This window comes from Camelus ferus, chromosome 18 (genome assembly GCF_009834535.1).
Source record: "Camelus ferus isolate YT-003-E chromosome 18, BCGSAC_Cfer_1.0, whole genome shotgun sequence".
Taxonomy (NCBI): Eukaryota; Metazoa; Chordata; class Mammalia; order Artiodactyla; family Camelidae; genus Camelus; species Camelus ferus.
In genome coordinates, this window is record NC_045713.1 from 4,462,870 (window position 1) to 4,485,476 (window position 22,607).

The 22,607-nt window shown below is 45.7% G+C and overlaps 1 protein-coding gene across 2 annotated transcripts in view; it reads right to left on the reverse strand.

The window, feature by feature from the left end:
• Positions 1-1,207: 1,207 nt before the first annotated feature.
• LOC116657453 overlaps positions 1,208-22,607 on the reverse strand; it is a 50,468-nt gene continuing 29,068 nt past the window's right edge. For both annotated transcript variants that reach the window (XR_004312524.1, XM_032459535.1), the window contains one exon: positions 1,208-1,650. Coding sequence is in view for 1 of the 2 variants with exons in the window: in XM_032459535.1 (XP_032315426.1) it covers positions 1,634-1,650 (17 nt within the window). In the remaining variant the exon portion in view is untranslated. The remainder of the gene's footprint in view (positions 1,651-22,607) is intronic.

Sequence of the window (22,607 nt, forward strand, 5' to 3'; positions counted from 1 at the left end):
CCGGTCCTTCAACACCACAGCCGTTTCTCAAACACATCAAACGCCTCTCTCTTGCTTCTGGATTTTGAATGTGCTGTTCCTCCTGTCTGGAAGTTCCCACCCATCACCACAAACTTCTACTGTTTCTTATGGGTCCTTCAGGGATTAAACTTAGATATTGCCTCCTCCCCCAGGAGTCTTGGTTGGGGCAGAGGGTGCCTCTGAGTGCACACGTAATGCTGAACACTGAAATCATTATCTATTACCTGCCCATTCTCCCCTTTAGAATGAACTCCTTCCAGGCAAGGGGCTGATGCCCCTCATTATGGGCCTCAGTCAAAATACTTAACCACCTGTACCACCTTTCCAGGACACACCAGCTAAAACTCAACCCGGCCTTTATCTGCCTCCTTGGTGGCTTGGAGGAGGCCTAGTGTGGCTGTGGAGGGAACGACTCTGGGAACTACCCCTGCACACCTTTCCTCAACCTGGACATATTGCCTCCAGGACACACTGAGCTCATGTTTGTTCCTTTAGAGGCATCCTTGGGAAAAGGAGGAGCTGGGCTGGGGAGGGAAAGAGCAGAAGGAAACAGAAGCTGAGGGTTTGGCAATGCAGGTTCGGGAAGTTGAGGACAAAGGGGCTCGGGGCCTCGGGATAGGGTGGGGCGTGGGGTCTGAGTCAGGGCACAGAAGGGCAGCCTCCAGTCAGGGCTCCCCAGGAGCTCCCACATGAGGCCACAGGGTCCCTGGGCAGCTACAGGCCTTTTGCACGGTCCTTCTGCTCCGGCCAGGCAAGGGGGGTGAACCTGAGGTCACCCTAAGCCTCTTGCAGTGCTCTCAAACAGCTGCCTGCCCCAGGAGACCCGGGAAGCCAAGTCAATAACTCGAAACCATAAAATCTTGAAGGCGTTGAGCGCTTGGACGGAGGAGCAGACGCGGCAAATGGGGCCTTTTCCCAGGCAGCTCGTGTGGAACCAGCAAAACAGATTTATGAGCGTCTGGTTGAAACCGGGTTGTGGGGGTGGGAGCTAGTCTGAGACGTGGATGTTTCTAGTGCACAGGAAAGATGATAAATGGAAATTAATCGCATGGTCCCCATGACTATGATTTAAGATGCGTGAAATGCTGCCTCTTTCTTTAGTGTGCTTTGTTACGGTGTCATTTGGAGGAACATAAATACATTTATTGGTGCTTTTATGGGCTCTCCCAAGACCTTCAACCCCCAGTCCTCTGTTCTCTGAAAGGCGGGCGATCAGAGGGATGCTGGCCTCTGTGTGTGTATGGGGCCGGTGGGCTGTGAGCCCGTCCTTGGCTGGGACCGTGGACTCCCAGATGGAGAAGCATGGTCTGCCTCAGAGTCACGGGGCACGTCTAAATTGTCTCTGTAGACTCTGGACAGACCCTGAGGCTTCAAGCATGCATGGATTTGCACACGTGCACGCTGCAGCCTTTCCTGAGCACCAAGCTTGGCCACAGGGAGGAGTTTGGCTCTCCAGAACCATCCCTCCCTCTAGCTTGGCTCTTGGGGGACTGGCTCATTTGTGGGGACTGTGGTTCCTGATCCACTGGGGAGCCTTCTGGTACCATCCAGGAAGACACTGTGTCAATTCTTCAGACACTTTTCGGGCTGATGTGGAACAGGTGGAAGCTTCCTAGTATCTGAGGCAGCCTGTGGGGGGGAAGGGGGGTGAGGTGAGCAGAGATTATCCATGTATGGTCACCTCAGACTCTAAGGGTGCCTTGGGGAGCCCCCTGCTCATCCAGTTTAGTGGAGATGGGTTTGCCAGGGTCAGAAGGCCCAAGAGACTCCTGCCCCTTTGGGGGCTCCACATCCTTGGGATGACCCTTCTCCCTCCCCAGGGCACCCGTGAGCCGCCCCTGCCTCAGACACAACCACCCCACTTGTCAGCTCCTCATTCAGCCCCAGGAAGCCCAGGCTGGTCCCTAATCTCCTGATTCCTGGGCCTGGGAAACTCTGGGGGCCACAGGAACATAACTGAGGCTCCCAGGAAAGGAGGCAGGTATCCTAGGCAGGTGGCTTTGGGAACTGATGTCCAAGGAGTTTACAAACCTTCTGAGCTGGTGCTTGAGAGTCCCAGGTGGTAGTCAGCTGACCGCCACCGTCAGCCTCTAAAGCTCCAGTCCCAAGGGTGTGCTTGGGAAGTGTTATGCAGTGCTGCCTGGCTGTCAGCACCCCATAAGAATGAGCAAGATCAACAGAGCTCTGCCATCTTGCATACCACCCAGCCCTGCGGCCCGGACATGTCCTCCCTTCATGCCCATTCCCTGGGCCAGAGAGCTACAAGCCCCCAGGTGCCATTTACCCTGGTCACCCCAGCCAGGGGTCTGGTGGGGTCCTCAACTCAGTGCCACACAGCTATATGAGCACTCCAGCACCCCCATTTCTAGAGATAGGGGCACCAGCCCTTGCCATCAAGTAGTCCAGCATCAAAGTGTGACCTCAGGCTATCTGCCGTACCTGGCCTCAGGGTGTCTGAGACCTGCCCCCTTATTTTGTTTTCTGGTGAACAGAGGAGACGGGCCTGAGTGGCAGTCCGGATCCCTTGTTCACCTCTTGTGACATCACAGTGATGACCACTCATATTGCATTTGCAATTAAGAAAACTCTAGGCCTCCTGCTTCATAGAGAAGATTTTTCACCAGAAGATTGATGGGGGTACTTCAGGGGACTTATCAAATTTTACCTCTATGTGTACAGGTGTGTTTTTCTGGGAAGGGCCTCAAAGATTAATGACTGCAGCTGAGGGAGAGGACAGAAGGATAGACAGGCTGTAGGTATGCAGTCAGAGACCAGCATAGCCCTTCTAAATGCCCCAAACCACGCTGTGAGGCCAGTATCAACGCAGCCTCCCTTTTCCCAGAAAGGAAAACTGAGATCCAAATAGGCGAGTGACTTGGCCTGTGAAGGCAAGAGCGGGCCCAGAAGGTGGCCTGGAGGTCTGTGGGCATCCACATCCTCAGATCTCCAGGCTGTCACGACAGCAGAGATGGGGCAACAGTTGACAGGCTCCAGGGGTGAGCATGTGTGTGCACAAGCACGTGCCTCCTCCAAACCCCAATACACACATGCATACACACAAATGCACACATGCACATATGTAAACACACACAGGAGCACACACACCTACATGAAAACACACATGCACACTTCCTGCCCTGCTCACCCACGGGACCCTCACTCGCTCTCCAGTGGGTGACAAGCCCTCCCACTGATGCTGCTGTGGGTGGGAGAGGTTCAGTGAAATTATGGATGAGAAGCCCAGGGGCCCAGGGCCTGGGCGATGAGGGAAGCCTCAGCAGGATGGCAGGCAGGCCCTATCCAGACTGGGGCGTCACCGAGAATAAAATCATGAGGCAAACACAGTGAGGCTGTAAACATGGGCAGACAATAGGGGAGACAGGCCCTGAGGTTCCATAAAGAGCGTCCGGCCCGGCCAGAGCTCAGGGCCTGCTTGGCTCAGGGGCGGCGGAGAGAATGGCAGGCGGGGGGCTGCTCTGGGCTTGGCTGGGACGGCCGTCTCGGGCCACGGCTGGCCGGTCCAGCTCCGAGTTGGCTGGGAGGCCTGGCCTCCACACAATAAACAACAGAGAAAGATAAATCGCAAATGTGTCTGGAACTGGTGGGGAGCGGGGAGAGGTACTCGGGGGTCACCAGGGGGCCCGTCTCCTTCCTTGGCCGCTGCCCCCCCTCGGAGGAGGACCCGGTGTTCCAGGGGGGGCCTCAGTTCTGGAGCCCATAGGACTGCGGGGGTCGGGGGTGGGGGTGGGGTGAGACCAGAGACAAGATGTATTGAGTATGTGGGGCCAGAGGGCTTTTGAGGTGAATTTCCACCTGGAAAATTCCAAAGGAGTGTGAGTGTTGAGTGGAAGGCCCAGAGGCGGGGGTGGGGGTGGGAGGCCTCAGGCCAGGGCAGTGGAACTTTAGGGAACCCACGGAGCCATCAAGCATCGGCTGCTTTGGGCCCCCCACCCTAGCCAGGCAGCACATGTCCTCTTTCCAGAAGAGGAAAAAGAGCCATTACAATGGGGGCTTTCTCTTCCCTGCCTCTTTCCTGTTTCCCCGACCCAGCCTCAAAATCGCTCCCTCTCCCCTGGCTGTCTCATGGGCACATGGCAACTCCACCTGCCGCCCAACTCCTCATATTCAAACTTCTCCCAGGGCTGCATTCTGGACACCACCACCTACCCGGCCCCTGGGCACCTCACAGGTGCAGGCCCCAAATGGCCATCACCATCACTCCCCTGCTGTGGACCCCGCCTCAAATGCCCAAACCAGAACCCATGGTCCTGGGCCTGACTCCCCCATCCTGCCCCCTCCCCCAGGCCCATCAATTCTTCCTCCCCAAATAGCCCCACCCCGTGCCCTCTTGTCCACCGCTCAGCAGCCCAAGCTCCTGTCTCCTGTGGCCTGCACAGCAGCCAGAAGGATCTGTAGGAATCGCCCACCTGACCCTCTTGCTCTTCTCCCCAGCTCCCCATAATCTTCAGGGCGAAAGCCCAATCTTGGGGTGCCACAGGGCCCACAACCTTTCATTCCATTATTTTCCCTCCTCTACCGCTTATACCCATCACCCATGGGACCTTTCGTTGAGCCTTGAATTTGCCATGCTCCCCCCACCAACCAGGTGTTTCTAGAATGTTCTTGCAACCCCTCCCCTTCCTTAGTCTGAGCAGGAGTCATGGTACTGCCCCAGGAAGCTGGTATAATGGAGGAGGCATGGACAAAAAAGTAAGTTAATCCGAGGGGGGTGTCACAGCCCTGATTCAGAAAGTCTAGACTGAGGAGGGGTGGTATACAAGGCCCTGCTCTGAGAAGTCCCAGTTAGAGGAAGGAGGTGTCACCCTGCCCTGGTTGCTGTGACCTGAGGGAAGATGTGGCCCTTCTCTGACAAGTCTTCATTCATCAGGCCTCCCTTGGGAGGGTCAGCGGGTGAGGGCCTGGCCCTAAGGCACCTTCAGCTCTGGGGAGGGCCTGCCAGGACAGGGCACAAGCCTGTATCTGTCTGCAGGAAGTGGGTGCCCAGGCAATGCCAGTGGGATGCCAGGCACAGGGCCAGGCCCAATGACAGGCTTGGCCCTGACAGTGGCCATGGGGCCAACGCTGGGCACACCCGGTACTGGCTCTACTGGGCTGCCGAGAAGTGCAGAGGGCAGGGGCCATGGTAGCTTGTGGGCGGGATGGGCCAGCAGGCACTTTTGTGCCCCCGACTCAGGCAGCCCTTTCTCCCAAGGCAGAGACCTCCACCCAGGACAACTCTGCTGCCCTCATTCCCACAGGACCACCTCAGGATGGCTTATATAGCCTGGGGTAGTGGTGGGGTCCCAACTCCCTGATTCTTTGAGGACAGGCCCCAAGTGCCCCATATTGAACCAGAAATTCTCCAAAGAAGGAAGGGGTGGTGGGTAACCATCTATCAAGCACCCACTATGTGCTTTACCAGCACCACCTCACTGCCTAAAAAACCCTAAGGGAAAATGTCATTGTAGACTCAGCTGTATAACTGGCCTACCCAGAATACACAGCTAGGAAGTGGGAGAGTTTAAAATTAAACCCAAGCTGTCCTGTGCTCGAGGCTACCGCAAAATAGATCTCTCTGGGGAGGGGGCTGGGCCTCCTCATCAGAGACCAATAATCTGTACCTCCCTTTGCCTCTCAGGTCCTGTCAGCTGTCTCCAAACCCTGTGGTTTTCAGCATGACTGCCCATGGCTGTCCTGCTTGAGAATGTTGTCTGATCTTCAAAGAACACCTCAATAGTGTAGAATGAATGAATGAATGAATGAATGCACTTTCTGCATCCTCTCTCTGCAGCAGACCCTGTGCTGGGCCCTGGGGCTGCAGAGAGAAACAAACAGAATTCCTCCCTCTAGGAGCTTTCAATGTAGTTAGGAAGGCAGGCTAAGACCCACATCAGTGCCCCAGAGTGTAACAGTCAGGGAGGGACATGGGTGCACTGCAGCAAGTCCCCCAGGCTAGCGGCATCAGCAGGAAAGCTTCATGAAGGAGGTGTGTTTTGGCCAAATCTTATGGGAATGACTTTCTAGGCCTGGGACTGAGGAGTTGCCATTGAACACCCCCAACTTTCCAGTGGCCAGAGATATTTCATCCAAAAGGGAGACTGGAGCCCAGGGGCCTTCACAACTAGCTAAAGCTCTGGAACTTTCTTTGCGGTCAACAGGGAGCCAGGGAAGACATAAGGCTCAGGGTGCCACTTTTACAAGTCTACCCTGACTATTGATGGGGCTAGGCAGGCAGGCAGGCAGGCCTGGAGGTAAGGGGACGGTCTCTGGCAGAGGCTGGTGAATGACTGCATAAGGAATGGAGAGGTCTGTCCTGGAGCAATGACCATGTGGCTGTCTTCATAGGGCTGCTAGGACTCTGAGAGGGAGTGAGGGGCTGGCAGGTTCACCCACTGAGACAGGATCCACAGAGGAGAAGTAGGGGTAGGTAGCTAATGGGCAGAAACCCAGGGCCATCCCGGGGGAGACGGTTGGGTATGTGGGCCTCAAATTGCCTCCTTTTACCTGGAAATTCTCTTCTAAAATGCCCACTGCCTGGGCCCCAGCTCCCTATTCCACCTCAGATAGCTTTCCCCTAGGTGGATGGTGGGCAGCAAGGCACTCCTTTGCCTGGGTAGTCTGGAGTCCAATCAGGGCCAGAGGCAGGTCCAGAGGCCCTGCGCCTCCTGTTCAGTGGGGCTATGTGTCCATGGACAGAACCCAGCCTACCTGATCAGCACCCATGGCTGGCTGTGTTGGGCTACAGAACTGGGGCTCACTTGTGGGTGGTGCTCTGGGCATCCAGGCCCATTGGCATGGGAAGCTGTGGCAGGGCCATGGGGAGAAAGGGTGGTGGCCCCAGAAGTTTGGGCGTTGCAGCCGCCAGCGGTGCAGCAGGCAACAGGCCCTGGCAGGGAGTGGGCTGGACTGAGGGTGGCAGGGAGCCCTGGCCCACAAGGCAGCTGGCTGGGGCCACAGCTGCTCATCTTGTTTTCCACTCCTCCCCGAATCTCCATCCAGCTCATCCCTTTCCCCACAAGCTCTAGTCAAGTACATAGAGATGGGAGGCTTTGGCATGAGTCTCACGATGGGGCATCAGACAGTCTTTGCATCCAACCCCAGCCCTGCTTAACAAAGCTCCTTGGGCAGGTGACTTAACTTCTCTGAACCTCAATTTCTCCACCATAAAATGAGGATCCTAACTTGACACAGCGCCTGGTCTCTAGTTGGACTCACTGAAGGGCAGTTCTAGATGACGGTGGAGCAGAAGTGACCCCCAGCACGATCGTGGCACAGGAGGGAGGCTCTCCTGACAGATCTCTGGCCAGAAACCCTAATGTTGTTGGGTCACTCTCTTGATCATTCTCTTGAAGCCCTTCTCTGGAAAAGGGCCCCAGGACCCTGATACGAGAATAAGGAGGACAGGACAGGACAAAAGTCCAGGACTCCAGCTCGCGCTTGACTACCAGACTTTGTGACACCAGACGATTGTGCTAATGGTCAGAATGACCCCTCCAGTCCAAGGTGGCAGGAAGGAGGGAGTCCAGAGACAACCCTGGTTCTGCCCCTGCCTGGCCCTTCTCTGGCTTTGCTTCTCTTTTGAACCAGGTGGGTACACTGATGGTCTCCAAGGACCCTTTCAGCATTCAGCTTTCAGAACCCAGGATCCTTTGTACCCACTGGCCAGCCATCTGCCCTCTTGTACCCACACAAGCCATGTGCCCTCTGGTCTCTAATACTTGCTCAGTTTCCCTTAACTGGGATGCCATCTTCCTCCTCTCTGGTGTTCCAAGATCCCCTGGCTAACACCCAACTGGCCCAGCCTTTCTGAGGCCCTTGCCCCTGAGTTCCCCAAGAACTTCCTGCTGAGCCCCAAGCCAGGCCTGGAACAGCACACTCCCTCTTGGCCCAGCTCTGCTGCCAGGGGCCCAGGCTTCTCCCCTGGCCCAGGCCATGGGCTCCAGTGCAGGAGCCAGGCCTCAGCATCCCTGTGTACCCCTCACAGTGTGGGCATGCATTCCCAAGTCAACAGGAACTCAGAAAAGGAATCAGAAGGCTCGAGGCCTGGCTCGCAATCCTTGCTCTGTCACTAAGCAGGTGACCTCAGCAATTCTCCCCACTGACCCCCATATCGCCAGGGCTGTATCCCCCTCTCCAAAGTGCGGTGACACCATCCTGCAGGCCTGAAGCACTGGTAAGAATGTGAACTAAGTGCTGTCCATGGATGATCTTAGTTAATCCTCACGGCAGTCTTAACAGGTACAGTCTAGTGTTTACTCGCTGCTTATAGATGAGGAAAGGGAAGATTTGCAGAAAGAATGAGTGACTTCCTTAAGGCCTCAGAGCTGGTAAGACATGAAAGGCGGAAATGCACCAGGAGGGCTGACAGGGTTCCCCATCAGGGAAGCGGAGGCTACAGACACATTTTGCACCTGTCAAGAGCTCTCCATGGAGAAAGGGAGGATTGCTTTTGGAAGAGAGGGTCCAGAGAGATGCAGTGACTTTCGAAGGCCACCCTGAGTCCATGGCATAGCCAACGTGCTGAAGCTCTCTTAGGGCTCCTCCCTGACTCTGGGATCACCTGCCTTCTTTGAGGTCACATGTGAGGACAAGTTCCTTGACCCCAGAGCACATGAACCAGGTGGCCCTGACCATGAGCTGCCTCAAGATTCTCAGGCATTGCCTGCATGGACTCTAGCTAGTCACTCCACCATTAGGCCACCATCATCATGCAAGAAAAGTTCCAACTCATGGGCAGACAGACGTGAAACATGAGGCAGCTGGGACCTGAAGTTCTGGCCACACCTCACATCCAAGGTCACCTCTCCAACCTGACATAGACCTGGTTGTTAAGAAATGTCTAACGACATCAGGGACCCAACCTGGGAGATGGGTGGGTGGCAGTGGTGGTGATGGTAAAGGTGGTAAAGTTGGTGGAGGTGAGGATGGAGGCAAAGATGGAGATGAAGACGGAGGTGAGGATGGAGATGAAGATGGAGGTGAGGATGGAGGAAATTATAGAGATGATGGAGACACTGTCAGTGACAATGGTGGTGGTGACGGCAGAGCTGATGAAGATGGTGGGGCTGGGGTTGGAGTGATGCTGATGGTAGAAGTGGTGGATAGGATGGAGGTGAGGATGGAGGAAATGATGGGAAGGATGGCGCTATTGGTGTCAGTGACGGTGGTGGTGATGGGGATACTGCTGTGGCTAGTGAAACTGGAGGCAACAGTAAGAGTGAGAGTAATAGCCAGGGAATTGCTGTGAGTAGCTGTTGACCCAGGACTCTCCACCAAACATAGAAGCTTCTCTAGCCACAACTTTATTTCCATCTCAGAAGCCCCTCTGACCATCAGTGACACTGAGGAGCATTTGGCTCCAGATAAAATAATGAGCAGGAAGGGGACCCAGTTGCCTCCCAAGCATTAGCTAATGTGAGTGAAGCATCAGGCATGACTCAGGCAGCTGACAGGGTAGGGGTTTCCAACTCAGTGAGAGGCCTAGTGCCTGGGGTGCCAGAGAGTCGGGAGGTAGCCTGGGGACAGGCCCTCCTGTTCCAGGAAGGAAACAAGGCCCTGGCCACAGTTAGGCTGGAGAGCAAATCCATCTACTGGGTGGGTGTAGAGCGGCCCTGAGTCCCTGAGGCCGTCAAGTGGGGAGACAAGGCCCACGAGAGGGTCTGCTGAGAATGACACTGGGCAGGTAGAAGAGGCACACTGAGTACCAGCGCTGGGTAGGCTTCTGGCCTGGAGGGAGCTGCCAGGAGTGGGATAATGAGGTTGATGGAGGTATCTGAGGCAGAGGGGCTTGGGGATCTTGCTGGCAGCAAGAGTGGAGCAATAGTGGCAAGAAGATTCCAGGAGTGGTTCGAGCATATGTTCTCAGGCGGCCACTGGGAATTCCAGCATCTTTGGCAAAGGTCACAAATTCCTCTTCTATTGTTGATAACAACACACGAATACTGCAGGCCCGCCATGACCAATGTTCTAGCTTTTCCATTACCCACGGGCTGTCTGGTCTTACACACCCCTCCCCATCCCCCGGCGCACCCACTTCTGGCCTCTGCCAGGACCCTGGCGAGGGGCTGGCCTGGAAAAGCCTGGCCAGAGTGCCGGCCAGGCTCCCCTGCGTGCTGCCCAGGCGTGGGCCTTGCCAGGTGTCAGACTCAATTTCCCGATTCTTCTTGCTTAGAGAACCAAACATCTTGTCCCTCCACCCAAGCTGGGTCCTCCCAGGTCGCCTCCTTGGCAGTAGGAAGACCCCTGGGGCGGCAGTCAGATTCCTCAGGCAAGGCAGGGAGGGGGCAGAAAGCAGCAAGGATATTCATACAAGTTGTCGCCCACCTCTCAGCAGGCTCCTGGCCAAAGGGAAGGCAATGCTGCAGAAGGAGTGGCTAGACAGGGGCAGCTGCAGGCAAAGTGGCTGGTGGTGGTGGGGGGAACACTGGACCAGGGAGTCTGGAGTGCTGGGTTTAAGTCCTTGACTCACCCTTTCCCTGTGCCCCACTGGTAAACAAGGTGGATGAGTAAAAGAACTTTTGAGGTCCATCCCACCTTACATGAGTCAGCAAAGTTCCCTCCCTCAGCCAACTCCATGTCCCCTGCACAATTTTGCCCTTGTTTGTTTGTTCGTTTTTTAAATAACAGCTTTATTGTGATATAATTCACATACCATACAATTCACCCATTTAAAGTGTACAACCCAGTGGTTTTTAGTATATTCAGAGTTGTACAATCATATCCACAGTCAATTTTAGAACATTTCAACACCCTGAAAGGAAACACTTGAGCTATCATCCCCAGCTCTCAAACTTTGCAGGCCCTACTTCTACCCCAACCAGCCGTAGGCAGCTACTGATCTACTTTTTGTCTCTATAGATTTGCCTATTCTGGACATTTCTTGTAATCACTGCTTCTTTAGAGAAGGAGGGCACTGGGCAAACTGGATCTGCCTGCTGCCCCCAAACCAGCTCCTCTCCAAGATCCCATCCTGCCCTAGGCCCCAGCTCCAGGCTGCCAAGACTTTGGGCTATAGACTCTCCCTTCCCCCTCCAACCAGCCACAGTCCTGTTTCTCTCCCTCTCAGTGAGTCCTGTCCTCTTCCTTCCCCTACATCCACCAGATGACTCCCTCTCCCACAGTCCACTGTGACACTGTCCACTTGGGAATGTTCTAGAGTGAAAATCCAATTAAGTCACCCTGGGGGCATAACTTTCTCCAGATCTGTTAACCTCAGGGTTCATTCCAAAACTTCTCCAGGCGTTTTAGTCTGGATTCCCCAAATGCAGTGTCTGAGTGAGGGCATGCATTTGGGAGATAATTCCAAGAGACAGGAGGGAGGAACAGGGAATGCATGTAGGCCACTTAAGGATGCTCTCAAGGTCTGCCACAGGTAGCAAGAGCTCAATTCCACCAGAACCTCCAGGACTGTACAGAATGCTACCCAGATTGCTCTGTCCAAGTGACAGGAGATGGGCATGTTCCCACTGGTCGAGGGTTACTGCCAGAGGAGTTCACCCCCATCCCCAAATCCTGGGATGCACTTGCTGTCAGGTAGAGAGGGCCCTGACTTGAAAGGCTCTGAGACACAGAAAAATGTCATGGTTGAGGCTGTTTCAGGACTCCACCCAGATCCCCTTTGCCGACTGTGCATCCACCCAACTGTGAGCTGTGAACATGGGCTGCTCACAGCTCATAGCTGCCCCTTCTCCAGAGAACAGTCCTCAGCTGATGAGAGCTATTAGCTTGGAAGTCAGTCAGTGGCCAGCCTACAGTCAATGGCCAGCAGAAATGGGGGCCTTCTTGCTTCCAGGGAAGTCAACACAGTAGCATAGTTTATGCTCCAGAACCTTCCTTGTGGATCAGGCCAAGAACACACTTCCACTGAGGCCACATCCTGCCTCCCTCCCTCAAGAAATTGTGGCACCTAATTCTAATAACAAACTCAGATTCTGTTTCTGGGGAAAACAGAAGGAAAATATGGCCCACAACCAAGAAAAAAAAATCAATGAAATAGATCAAGAAATGACAAAGATAATCAAATAAGCTGACAAATCTTTAAAATAGCTACTACAAATGTGTTCAAGATTTTAAAGGAAAAATAAATGTAATAAGGAGAGAAATAGAAGATATAAAAGAGAACCAGTGGAAATTCTAGAGCTGAAAATATAATGTCTGAAATGAAAAATTCATTAGATGAGCTTAACTGCAGATAAGAGGAGAAAAAAGATATTTTAAAAAATTTTAATAAAGACTTGGAGACCTATAGAACAACATTAATTCATCCATCACATGTACAACTGGAGAACAAGAGGCTGAGGAAATAAGGGCTGAAATTTTCTCAAATTTCAGATTTGATGAAAGCCATAAACCCAAATATCCAAGAAGCTCAAAAAAATCCCAAGAAAAATAACTACAAAGAAAGCCACACCAAAGCACGTCATAATCAAGTTGCTGAAAGCCAATGATAAAGAGAAAAGCTTAAAAGCAGCCAGAGAGGGAAATGATGCATTATACAGAGGAAACAAAGATAGGAGTGACTGCTGATTTCTTGTCAGAAGCAATGAGAGCTAGAGAGCAATGAAATGACATCTTTAGAGAGATGAAAGATCACCTACAATTCTTTATTTGACAAAAATAGCCTTCCAAAAATGAAGATGGAAAACAAAGGTTTCTTCTGACAACTTTATAAAAGGTGAGAAAATTCACTGCCAGTGTACCTTGCACTACAAAAAAATTTTAAAGGAAGTTTTTCAGACTGAAGGAAAAAGATACCCCATGTAAATATGATATACAAGACAGTGAAGAGCACCAGAAATGGCAAATATGTGGACTTATAGAAAATATATTTTCTCTCATTTTTCTCATTTTGTTTCTTAATTAAACCTTTTATTTTGAAATAACTGGAGACTCACATGCAGTTGTAAGAAATAATACACAGCAATCATGTGTATCCTTTACCCTACTTTCTCCAAAGATATTATCTTCAAAACTATCATACAATATCGTCAGAATATTTTTTGCTTTTTTTCAAAAAATTGAAGTATAGTTGATTTACAATGTTGTGTTAGTTTCTGGTGTACGGCAAAGTGATTCAATTTTATATATATATATATATATACACACACACACACACACACAAACACACACACACACACAAACACACACACACATATTCTTTATTTTCTCTCTTTCTTATTTCCTTACAAGATAAGTAAATTTAAAAGAAAAAATAACACTATTGTGGGGCCTCTAACCTACACAGAAGTAAAATGATGGACTATAATAGCACAAAGGATGGAAGGAAGTGGAGTATATACTGTTGTAAGGGTCTTATATTATTCATGAAGTGTTAAATATACTTTAAAGGTAGACAGTGATAAGTTAAAAATCCAAAGTATAAGCTCTAGGGCAATTACACACACACACACACACACACACACACACACACACTAGATAATAGGCCAAAAGTGATAAAAATGGAAGGCAAAACCAAAAGAAAAAAACTCGATCCAAAGGAAGGAAAAGAAGCAAAAATAAACAGAGCTGAGGGAACAATTAGAAAACAAATGGCAAGGTGATAGAGTTAAATACAAACATATCACTCTGCACCTAGCCACATGGAGTAACAGGGGCTAGATTTGCCCTCCCACCTTAACAAGTAGAAAACCAAATAAAAGATATGACCTAGCAGTTGTCCAACGTGGACAAGAGGCAGTTCTGAAATGTGATCCATAAGAGAAGGGAAATGAAGTAAATTCTGAAATCGGGAAAATTTTAGATATTAGGAAATAAACATCCTTCTAAATAACCCACAAATCAAATAAAAAACCACATGGGAAATTAGAAAGTATTTGGAACTAAATGGGAATAAAAATACAATATATCAACATTTGTGGGATGCAGCTCTAAAAGCAGAGCTTAGAGGGACATTGACAGCTTTAATTTCTATACACATTAGGGGACATTGACAGCTTTAATTTCTATACACAAGATGAAAAGCCTATAATGAATGAGTAAAGGGCCTATCTTAAAAAGCTAGGAAATGAAAGAGCAAATTAAACCTGAGATAGAAAAAATGTGAATAATAAAGAGAAGCACAAAAATCAATGAAACAGAAAGTGGATAAAGACAATCGTGGATACTAAAAACGGTTTATTTGAAAAGTCCAAATCATTAAAGTATTTGTTATCTATTGCTGTATAACAATATTACTATAAACATAGTGGCTTTAAACAGTATGCCTTAATTTTCTCATACCTTTTGTGGGTCAGGAGACCATGCACAGATTAATTGGGTCCTCTGCTTTAGGCTCTTACAAAGCTGCAATCAAGGTGTCTCATCTGAGGCGTGGCGGGCTAAGAGACCACTTCCAACTTATGTGGTTACTGACAGAATTCAGTTCCTTACAGGATTCTCAGAGCATCAGTTTCTAACTGGCTGTCAGCTGGAGGCCAACCTCAACTCCTTGCCACAGGGCTCTTTCCAAATGGCAACTTGCAACATGGCAGCTTAATTGCTCAAAGCCAAGGTGGGGGTTCCTAGAAATGTGGATTATTATCTCATATAAAATAATCACATAGACATAATCACATACATCACTTTACCCTATTCTACTGATTAGAAGCAACTCATGAGTAATAGCCATACTCAAGGGGAGAAGATCACCCAAGGGAGTGAACACCAGGAGATGGTCGGGACCATGGGGCTACCCTAGAGTCTCTTGCCACAACTGGTAAAACTCAGACTAGATCTCTTAAACAAAAAAGAGAAAATACTATATGATCAGTATTAGTAAAGAAAGAAGGGACATCACTAAAGGGGACTTCATTATATACACATTAAATAGATAATAAGGGAATATTATCAACAATATCATGCCAATATATCTGATAACTCAAGTGGATTGGGCAAATTCCCTAAAGACACAAATTATCAAAACTAGCACAAGAATAGGGGCTAAAAGGGCAAATTATAACTGAGTAAAGAAGATAAAAGGGAAATAAATGAAATAGAAAAACAATAGAGAAAATGAATGAAACCAAAACTTGGTTCTTCAAAAAGATCAACAAAATTTACAAATCTTTAGCTAGACTGAATGAGAAAAAGAAAGAACAAAGTCTCAAATTATTAAAATTAAGAAAGAAAAAACGAACATTACTGTTAACCTTACACAAATAAAAAGAGCTGTAAGAGACTACTATGAACAACTGTACACCAACAAAGTAGATACCCTAGATTAAAAGGACTAATTCCTAGAAAGATTCAAACTACTAAAATGGACTCAGAAAGAAACTGAAAACCTAAAAGGCTCTATAACCAGGTGGCTGGCTTCACTGGTAAACTTTTCTCAACATTTAAAGAATTGATACTGGAGGAGTGACATCAGCAAGATGTCAGAATAGAAGTTTTCTGTTATCATCCCTCCACAGAACATCAATTTTGACAACCACTGATGGATGACAGTACATTTGTGGGAGTCCAGGAGTCCAGCAGAGAAGTTCTACCACTACTGGAGGAAAAAAAAAATCTGAGAATAAGTGCATTGAAGAAGGCAGATGAACAGTTTCACTTGATCCATGTCACCCCTCTCTTAAGGTGGCATAGCTCCGCGCCAAGAGAGACCCTCTTGGCCTGCAGTTTCTCCTATGGGGAAAAGTGAGAGTGCAGTGAGTCAGCACTGGCTTCTCCAACCAAGGCAGATGGTATCCAAGAGGCCCACATCTTTCTCACCCACCCAGAATCCTGGGGTGATCAGCACAGCTGAGGGGTTGACAAAGGCTGAGAGCACAAAAACCAGAGCTCAGAACTCATCAAAGGCCTGCAGATCCTACAAACTACTTTGTGGATTCCATTCAAAAGCGCATCCATGAGCCCCTTGGGATGACTCACTTGCAGAATCCACAACTGGTCCAAGGGTACCCCCAACACTCTGCACACCTAACCTACCTCTGACAGCCAGCTCCCTGAACGTGTCCCCAAGGACAGCGAGTATGAATCTTTGCAGACAACTTGCAAGCACATACAGAAAGCTGGCCTAACTCTGGGACTGAGAGTAGGACACAAACTTGAGCATTTTCAGGGAACAACCCTAGGGAAAACGAACAGGAGGCTTCCAGCCTGGCTTTAAAGAATCAGTAGAAGGCATACAATCTTAAGAATTTGCCTCCAAGAGGGATCAAGAGATGTGGAGTGGGCACTTCCATAGAAAAGATCTGAGAGAGCCTCAGAATTCCTAGCTGGGCTGACTGGTGAGAGTATTTCTCTCCTAAAGACAGTCAGTAAACACTGAAAGAAGTGAATCCTTTTTCAAATGTGAAGACAACAACACAAGACTTCAAGGAACACAAAAAAATCAAGAAAACATGACCACCAAAAGAACACAATAATTTTTCAGTAACTGACCCCTCAAATATGAAGATTTACGTATTGTCTGACAAATAATTAAAACTCATCATATTAAGGAAGCTCAATGAGCTACAAGAGAACACAACTTTCTCAACGTGATAGAGGGCATTTATGAAAAACTCACTGCTAACATCATACATAATGGTGAAAGACTGAAAGCTTTCCCTCTAAGACCAGGAATAAGACAAAGATATTAAGGCAATTAGGCAAGAGAGAGAAATAAAAGCAGCCAACTTGGAAAGGATGAAGTATAACTACCTCTAAGTGCACATCTTCTGCTTTGAGCTACCATGGATAATGTTGCTGTGAATATTTGTGTACATGTTTTTGCATGAACATATGTTTTCAGTTCTCTTGGGTATATACGTAAGAGCAGATTTGCTTCTTTGGCAACTCTGTGTTTAACTTTTTGAGATAGGATCTTGTTCATATAAAATCCTAAGGAACACACACACACACAAAACACACACACCTATTAGAACTAATAAACAAATTCATCAAGTTTGTAGACTGCAAGAGTAATATACAAAAATCAACTGAACTTATATGGATTAGAAATGAACAATTCAAAAGTGAAAGTAATAATTCCTCTCACCACATCCAAAAATCAATTTAAAGGATCACAGCTCTAACTGTAAGAGCTAAAGCTACAAAACTCTTAGAAGAAAATACAGTAAATCTTTATGACCTTGGACTAAGCAGTAATTTCTTAGATGTGAAAAGCACAAGCAACAAGAGAAAAAATAAGTAAATTGGATTTCATCAAAATTTTAAGCATTTGTATTTCAAAGCACTATCAAGAAAGTGAAAAAACAACCCAACACAATGGGAGAAAATATCTGCAAATCATTTATCTGATAAGGGACTAGTTTCCAGAATATATAAAGAACTCTTATAACAACAGTAAAAAGATAAATAACCCAGTCTTTAAATGTGAAAAGGATTTTAGTAGATATTTCCCAAGAGAAGATATACATACAAATGGCCAATAAGCATATGAAAAAAAGTTCAACATCATTAGTCACTAAGAAAATGAAAATCAAAACCACACCATGATGTATCAAAACCACTATAATGGCTATAATAAAAAGAAACACAGTAAAAAATGTTGACAAGAATGTGGAGAAATTGGAACATTTATACATCACTGGCAGAAATATGAAATGGTGCAGCCACTTTGGAAAACGGTTTGGCAGTATCTCAAAAAGTGAAACACAGAGTTGCCAAAGAAGCAATTCTACTCTTATACCCAAGAGAACTGAAAACATATGTTCACGCAAAAACATGTACACAAATGTTCACAGCAACATTATCCATAGTAGCTCCAAAGCAGAATCAGCTCTCATACCCACCACTGATAAATGGATAAATATAATGTGGTATAGCCATACAACGGAATAACATTCAACTATAAAAATGAGTAAGTACTTATAAATGCTACAACATGGAGAGACTTTGAAAACATTATGCTAAGTAAAAGAAGTCAGCCGCAAAAGGTCATGTGTTATGTTGATTTATATGAAATGTCCGGAATAAGCAAATCCTTAGAGACAGAAAATGGTTGCCCGGGGCTAGGAGGAGGGAAGAATGAGTGTCTGCTAATGGATATGGAGTTTTTTGCAGGGAAGACGAAATGCTTATGAAATTAGAAGATGGTTGTACAACTCTGTGAACAACTGTTCAATTTTTAAAAAGTGAATTTTATGGTATGTGATTTTTACCTCAATAAAAAAGGAAAAAAGAAAAAATCTGAATGAGTCTATATCTACTAAAATTTATGTTTTACAGTTAAAACTTTCCAACAAGGAAAAATTCCAGGCCCAGATGGCTTCACTGGTAAATTCTAGCAAGCAATTAAGAATGAGGTAATATAAATCTCACAAAAACTTTTAGAAAACATAGAAGAGAAAACTTCCAACTAATTTTATGAGGTCAGTGTTACTCTGATACCAAAACCAGACAAAGACATTACAAAGAGAAAAAACCCTAATAAATGCAGATGAGGGATCAGCAAACCACGGCCCTTGGGCCAAAATCAGCCTGCAATATGTTTACATAAGTAATGTTTTATGAAAACACAGCCACATTCATTAACTTATGTATTGTCTATTGCTGCTTTTATGCTACAATTGAGTAGTTGTAACACAGATTACACAGTGTGCAAAGCCTCAAATATTTACTACCTGATTCTACACAGAAGAAGTTTGCTGATTCCCTGCTATGAATGCTCTCATGAATCAAGATGCAAAAAGATTAGCAAATCAATCAAGAAATATATAAAACAAATAAAACATCAAGCCAAATGGACTTTATCCCAGAAATGCAATGTTGGTTTAAAAAAAATCAGTCAATGTAATACAACATATTAATGAATAAAGGTTAAAAATGACATAGGCTTCTCAATAATGGCAGAAAAAGGCATTTGACAAAATCCAACATCCATTCATGATAAAAACACTTTTCAGCAAACTAAAAATAGAAGGGAAAGTTTCCAACCCGGCATGAAGAAGTTTGGAAGTCATCACTCAGTCCCAACAATAAGTAAAAGGCTGAACGAACTGAAATATTAACAGCTCTTCTTAGATCCAACAGAGAAGTGAGGTTACAGGGAAAACTGCTGCTTCCCCTACATTGCAGAGACAGGTAGATAAATGCAGAGAATTAGAACCCACCTGACCACAAACCAGAGGGAAGCAGGACTGTTGTAGGGAAACCTGAACTACAATTGACAAATTGCTGAAAGCTCAGTGTGGACAGGTCTAAATTGACAAGAACTCCAGAGAGATTCAGTCATATGGTGACCCCCCTACACTTTTGTGAGTTTTACCTCCTGAAGCTCTACCAGGATCTCACAATGAATATCAGAGAAAAAACCTCCTCATGCTTCTGGCAGGGGGAGAAGAAAACAAACCATTATGAAATATGTCGAGCATTCTGTTCTTCTTAACAAAGCCTGCACTCAGGAGAAAAGATCTAACTAGAGGCTTACTTGCAGACGTTTTATCAGAGCCTAACTGACTTGGGGGAAGGGAAGTACCTAGCTCCAGCCCACTCTAGCCATCCTGTCTCACCTAAGTGGGAAAAAAACAACTGACAAGCACTTGTGAAGTTCACAGGCTTAGAAGCACAGATTCACTAAAAGACTGAGATCTAATCACAGGACTATGGAATGCTCCCTCAACCCCACCTTATCACTACATCACTGAAGGTCTGTTTAAACCATTCCTTTCACCCAGTACGTCATGTCTAGCTATCAAGAAAAAACTACAAGGCATACTAAAAGGCAAAAAAACACAGTGTGAACAAAGTATGGTTAAAGGGGAAAGCGGTTAGGGTGTGGTAAATTAGGAGTTTGGGATTAACATACACACACTACTATATATAAAACAGATAAACAACAAGGACCTACTGTATAGCACAAGGAATTATATCACTATCTTGTAATAAGCTATAATACAACAGAATCTGAAAAAGTATATAGATATGTATATATATAACTGAATCACTTTGCTGTATACCTGAAACTAACACAACATTGTTAATCAACTATATTTCAATTAAAAAAAATTAAAGAAAAAACACAGTCTGAAAAGACAGAGAAAGCATCAGAACCAGACTCAGATATGACACAGATCTTGGAATTATCAAACCAGGAATTTAAAACAACATGACCAATATACTAAGGGGTTTAATGGATAAAATAAACAGCATGCAAGAACAGATGGGCAAGGTAAGCAGAGAGATGGAAATTCTAAGAAAGAACCAAAAAGAAATTCTAGAGATCAAAAGCACTCTAATAGTAATGAAGAAAGCCTTTGATGGGCTTATTAATAGACTGGACACAGCTGAGGAAACAGTCTTTGAGTTTGAAGATATCTCAATAGAAACCTCCAAAACTGAAAAGCAAGGAGGAAAAAGGCTGGAAAAAACAGAGCAGAACAGAACTGTGAGACAGCTATAAAAGGTGTATCACATGCATAATGAGAATACCAGAAAGAGAAGTGTTTAGAAAGGCACAGAGGAAAATTTTGAAATAATAATGACTGAGAATTTCCCCCAAATTAATGTTAGACACCAAACCACAGATCCAGCAAGCTCAGAGAACATCAATCAGGATGAACGCCAAAAACTACACCCAGGCATATTATAGTCAAACTACAGAAAATCAAAGATAAAGAAAAATTCCTGAAAGAAGCCAGGGAAAAAGTTACCTTACATACAGAAGAGAAAATATGAGAATTATATCCAACTCCTCAGAAACTATGCAAACAAAAAGAGAGTGGAGTGAAATAAAGTATTAACAGAAAAAACCCACCAGTCTAGAATTCTAGGTTGAAATTATTCTTCAAAAGTGAATGAGAAATAAAGACTTTCTCAAACAAAAATTGAGAGAGTTTGTTTCCAGTAGACCTACTTTGCAAAAAATGTTTTGACAAATTCCTTTCAGAGAAGGAAAATGATAAAGATCAGAAATCCACTTCTACATAAAGCAAAAAAGTACACTGCAGAAAGAATAAGTGAAGGTTATATAAAAGCTTATTTTTATTATTCTTAATTAACCTAACAGATAATAGCTTGTTAAAACTAGTAACAGCAACAGTGTATTCAATTATATATCTATATATGTGTGTGTATACATACATTTAAGTGAAATGAATGACAACAATACAAGGGACAGGAGGGAGGTATTAGGATTATTTTGTGATTATAAGGTACCTGCACCACTTGTGAAATGGTAGTGTTATTTGAAAGTGAACTTGGATTGGTTGTAAATGTGTACTGCAAACTCTAGAGCAACCACTAAAAAAAGAAGTATAACTGATATGCTAAGGAAGGAGAGCATATGGAATAATAAAAACACTCAATTAAAACCACAAAAGGCAGAAATGATAAAGGGATCAGTTCTCCAAGAAGACATAACAATCCTTAATGTGTACATGCCTAATAAGAGAGCATCAAAACATGTGAGGCAAAAACTGATGGAACTGCAAGGAGAAACAGATGAATCCACTACCATATTTGGAGATTTCAACACCCAGAAATGGACAGATCCAGCACGCAAAAAATCAGTTAAGGACATAGTTGAAATCAACGGCATCATCAATCAACTGGATATAATGGACATCTATAGACTACTTCTTCCAACAATGGTAGAATACACAATCTTCTTAAGTTCACATGGTACATTCACCAAGAGAGACTACGTTTTGGGACACACCTTAACGAATTTAAAATAGAAATCATACAATGTCTGCTATCAGGCCACAATTGCATTAAACTGGAAATTAATAACAGAAAGATAGCTGGAAAGTCCCCAAATGCTTGGAGATTAAACAATACACTTCTAAATAACACACAGATCAATGAAGGAATCTCGAGAGAATATTTAAAATACTTTGAATGAAACGAAAATTAAAACACAACTTACCAAAATCTGTGTAATTTGGCAAGAGCAGTGCTTAGAGGGCAATTTATAGCTTTCACTATATTAAAAAAGAAGAAAGATCTAAAATCAATCAACTAAGCGTCTACCTTAGGAAACTAGAAAAAGAAGAGCAATTTAAATCCAAAGTAAGCAGAAGAAAAGATATAATAAAAATAAGAGTAGAAATAAATGAAATTGAAAACAGAAAATCAATAGAGAAAATCAATGAAACCAAAAACTGGTTTATTGAAAAAAAACAATAAAATTAATAAGCTTCTAACCATGCTAAGAAAAGAAGAGAGGACTCAAATTACTAATATCAGAAATTAAGTAGAAGACAGCCCTATAGATCCCATGGACATTAAAAGGATAATTAAAGAATATTATGAACAACTTTGTGCCCACAAATTTTAAAACCTAGATGATATGGATCAATTCCTTGAAAGACACAATCTGCAAAACTCACGTAAGAAGAAACAGACAATTTGAACAGGCCTGTATCTATTAAAGAAATTGAATCAATAATTAACAGCCTTTCAAAACAGACAGCACCAGGCCCAGTTAAGTTCTCTAGTCAATTCTAACTATGAATTCAATTTCTTCAATAAATATGAAACTACTCAGGTTAACTACTTAATCATTTCAGAAATTTGTTTTTGTAGAAGAATTTATGTTGTGGGCTCCGTTGGGATGTCTCACATCACCACCGCAAAACTGCTTAGGGCTGTGGCATGAGAGAATGGAGGGAAAAAAAGAAAAAAAAATTCTCCCCTCT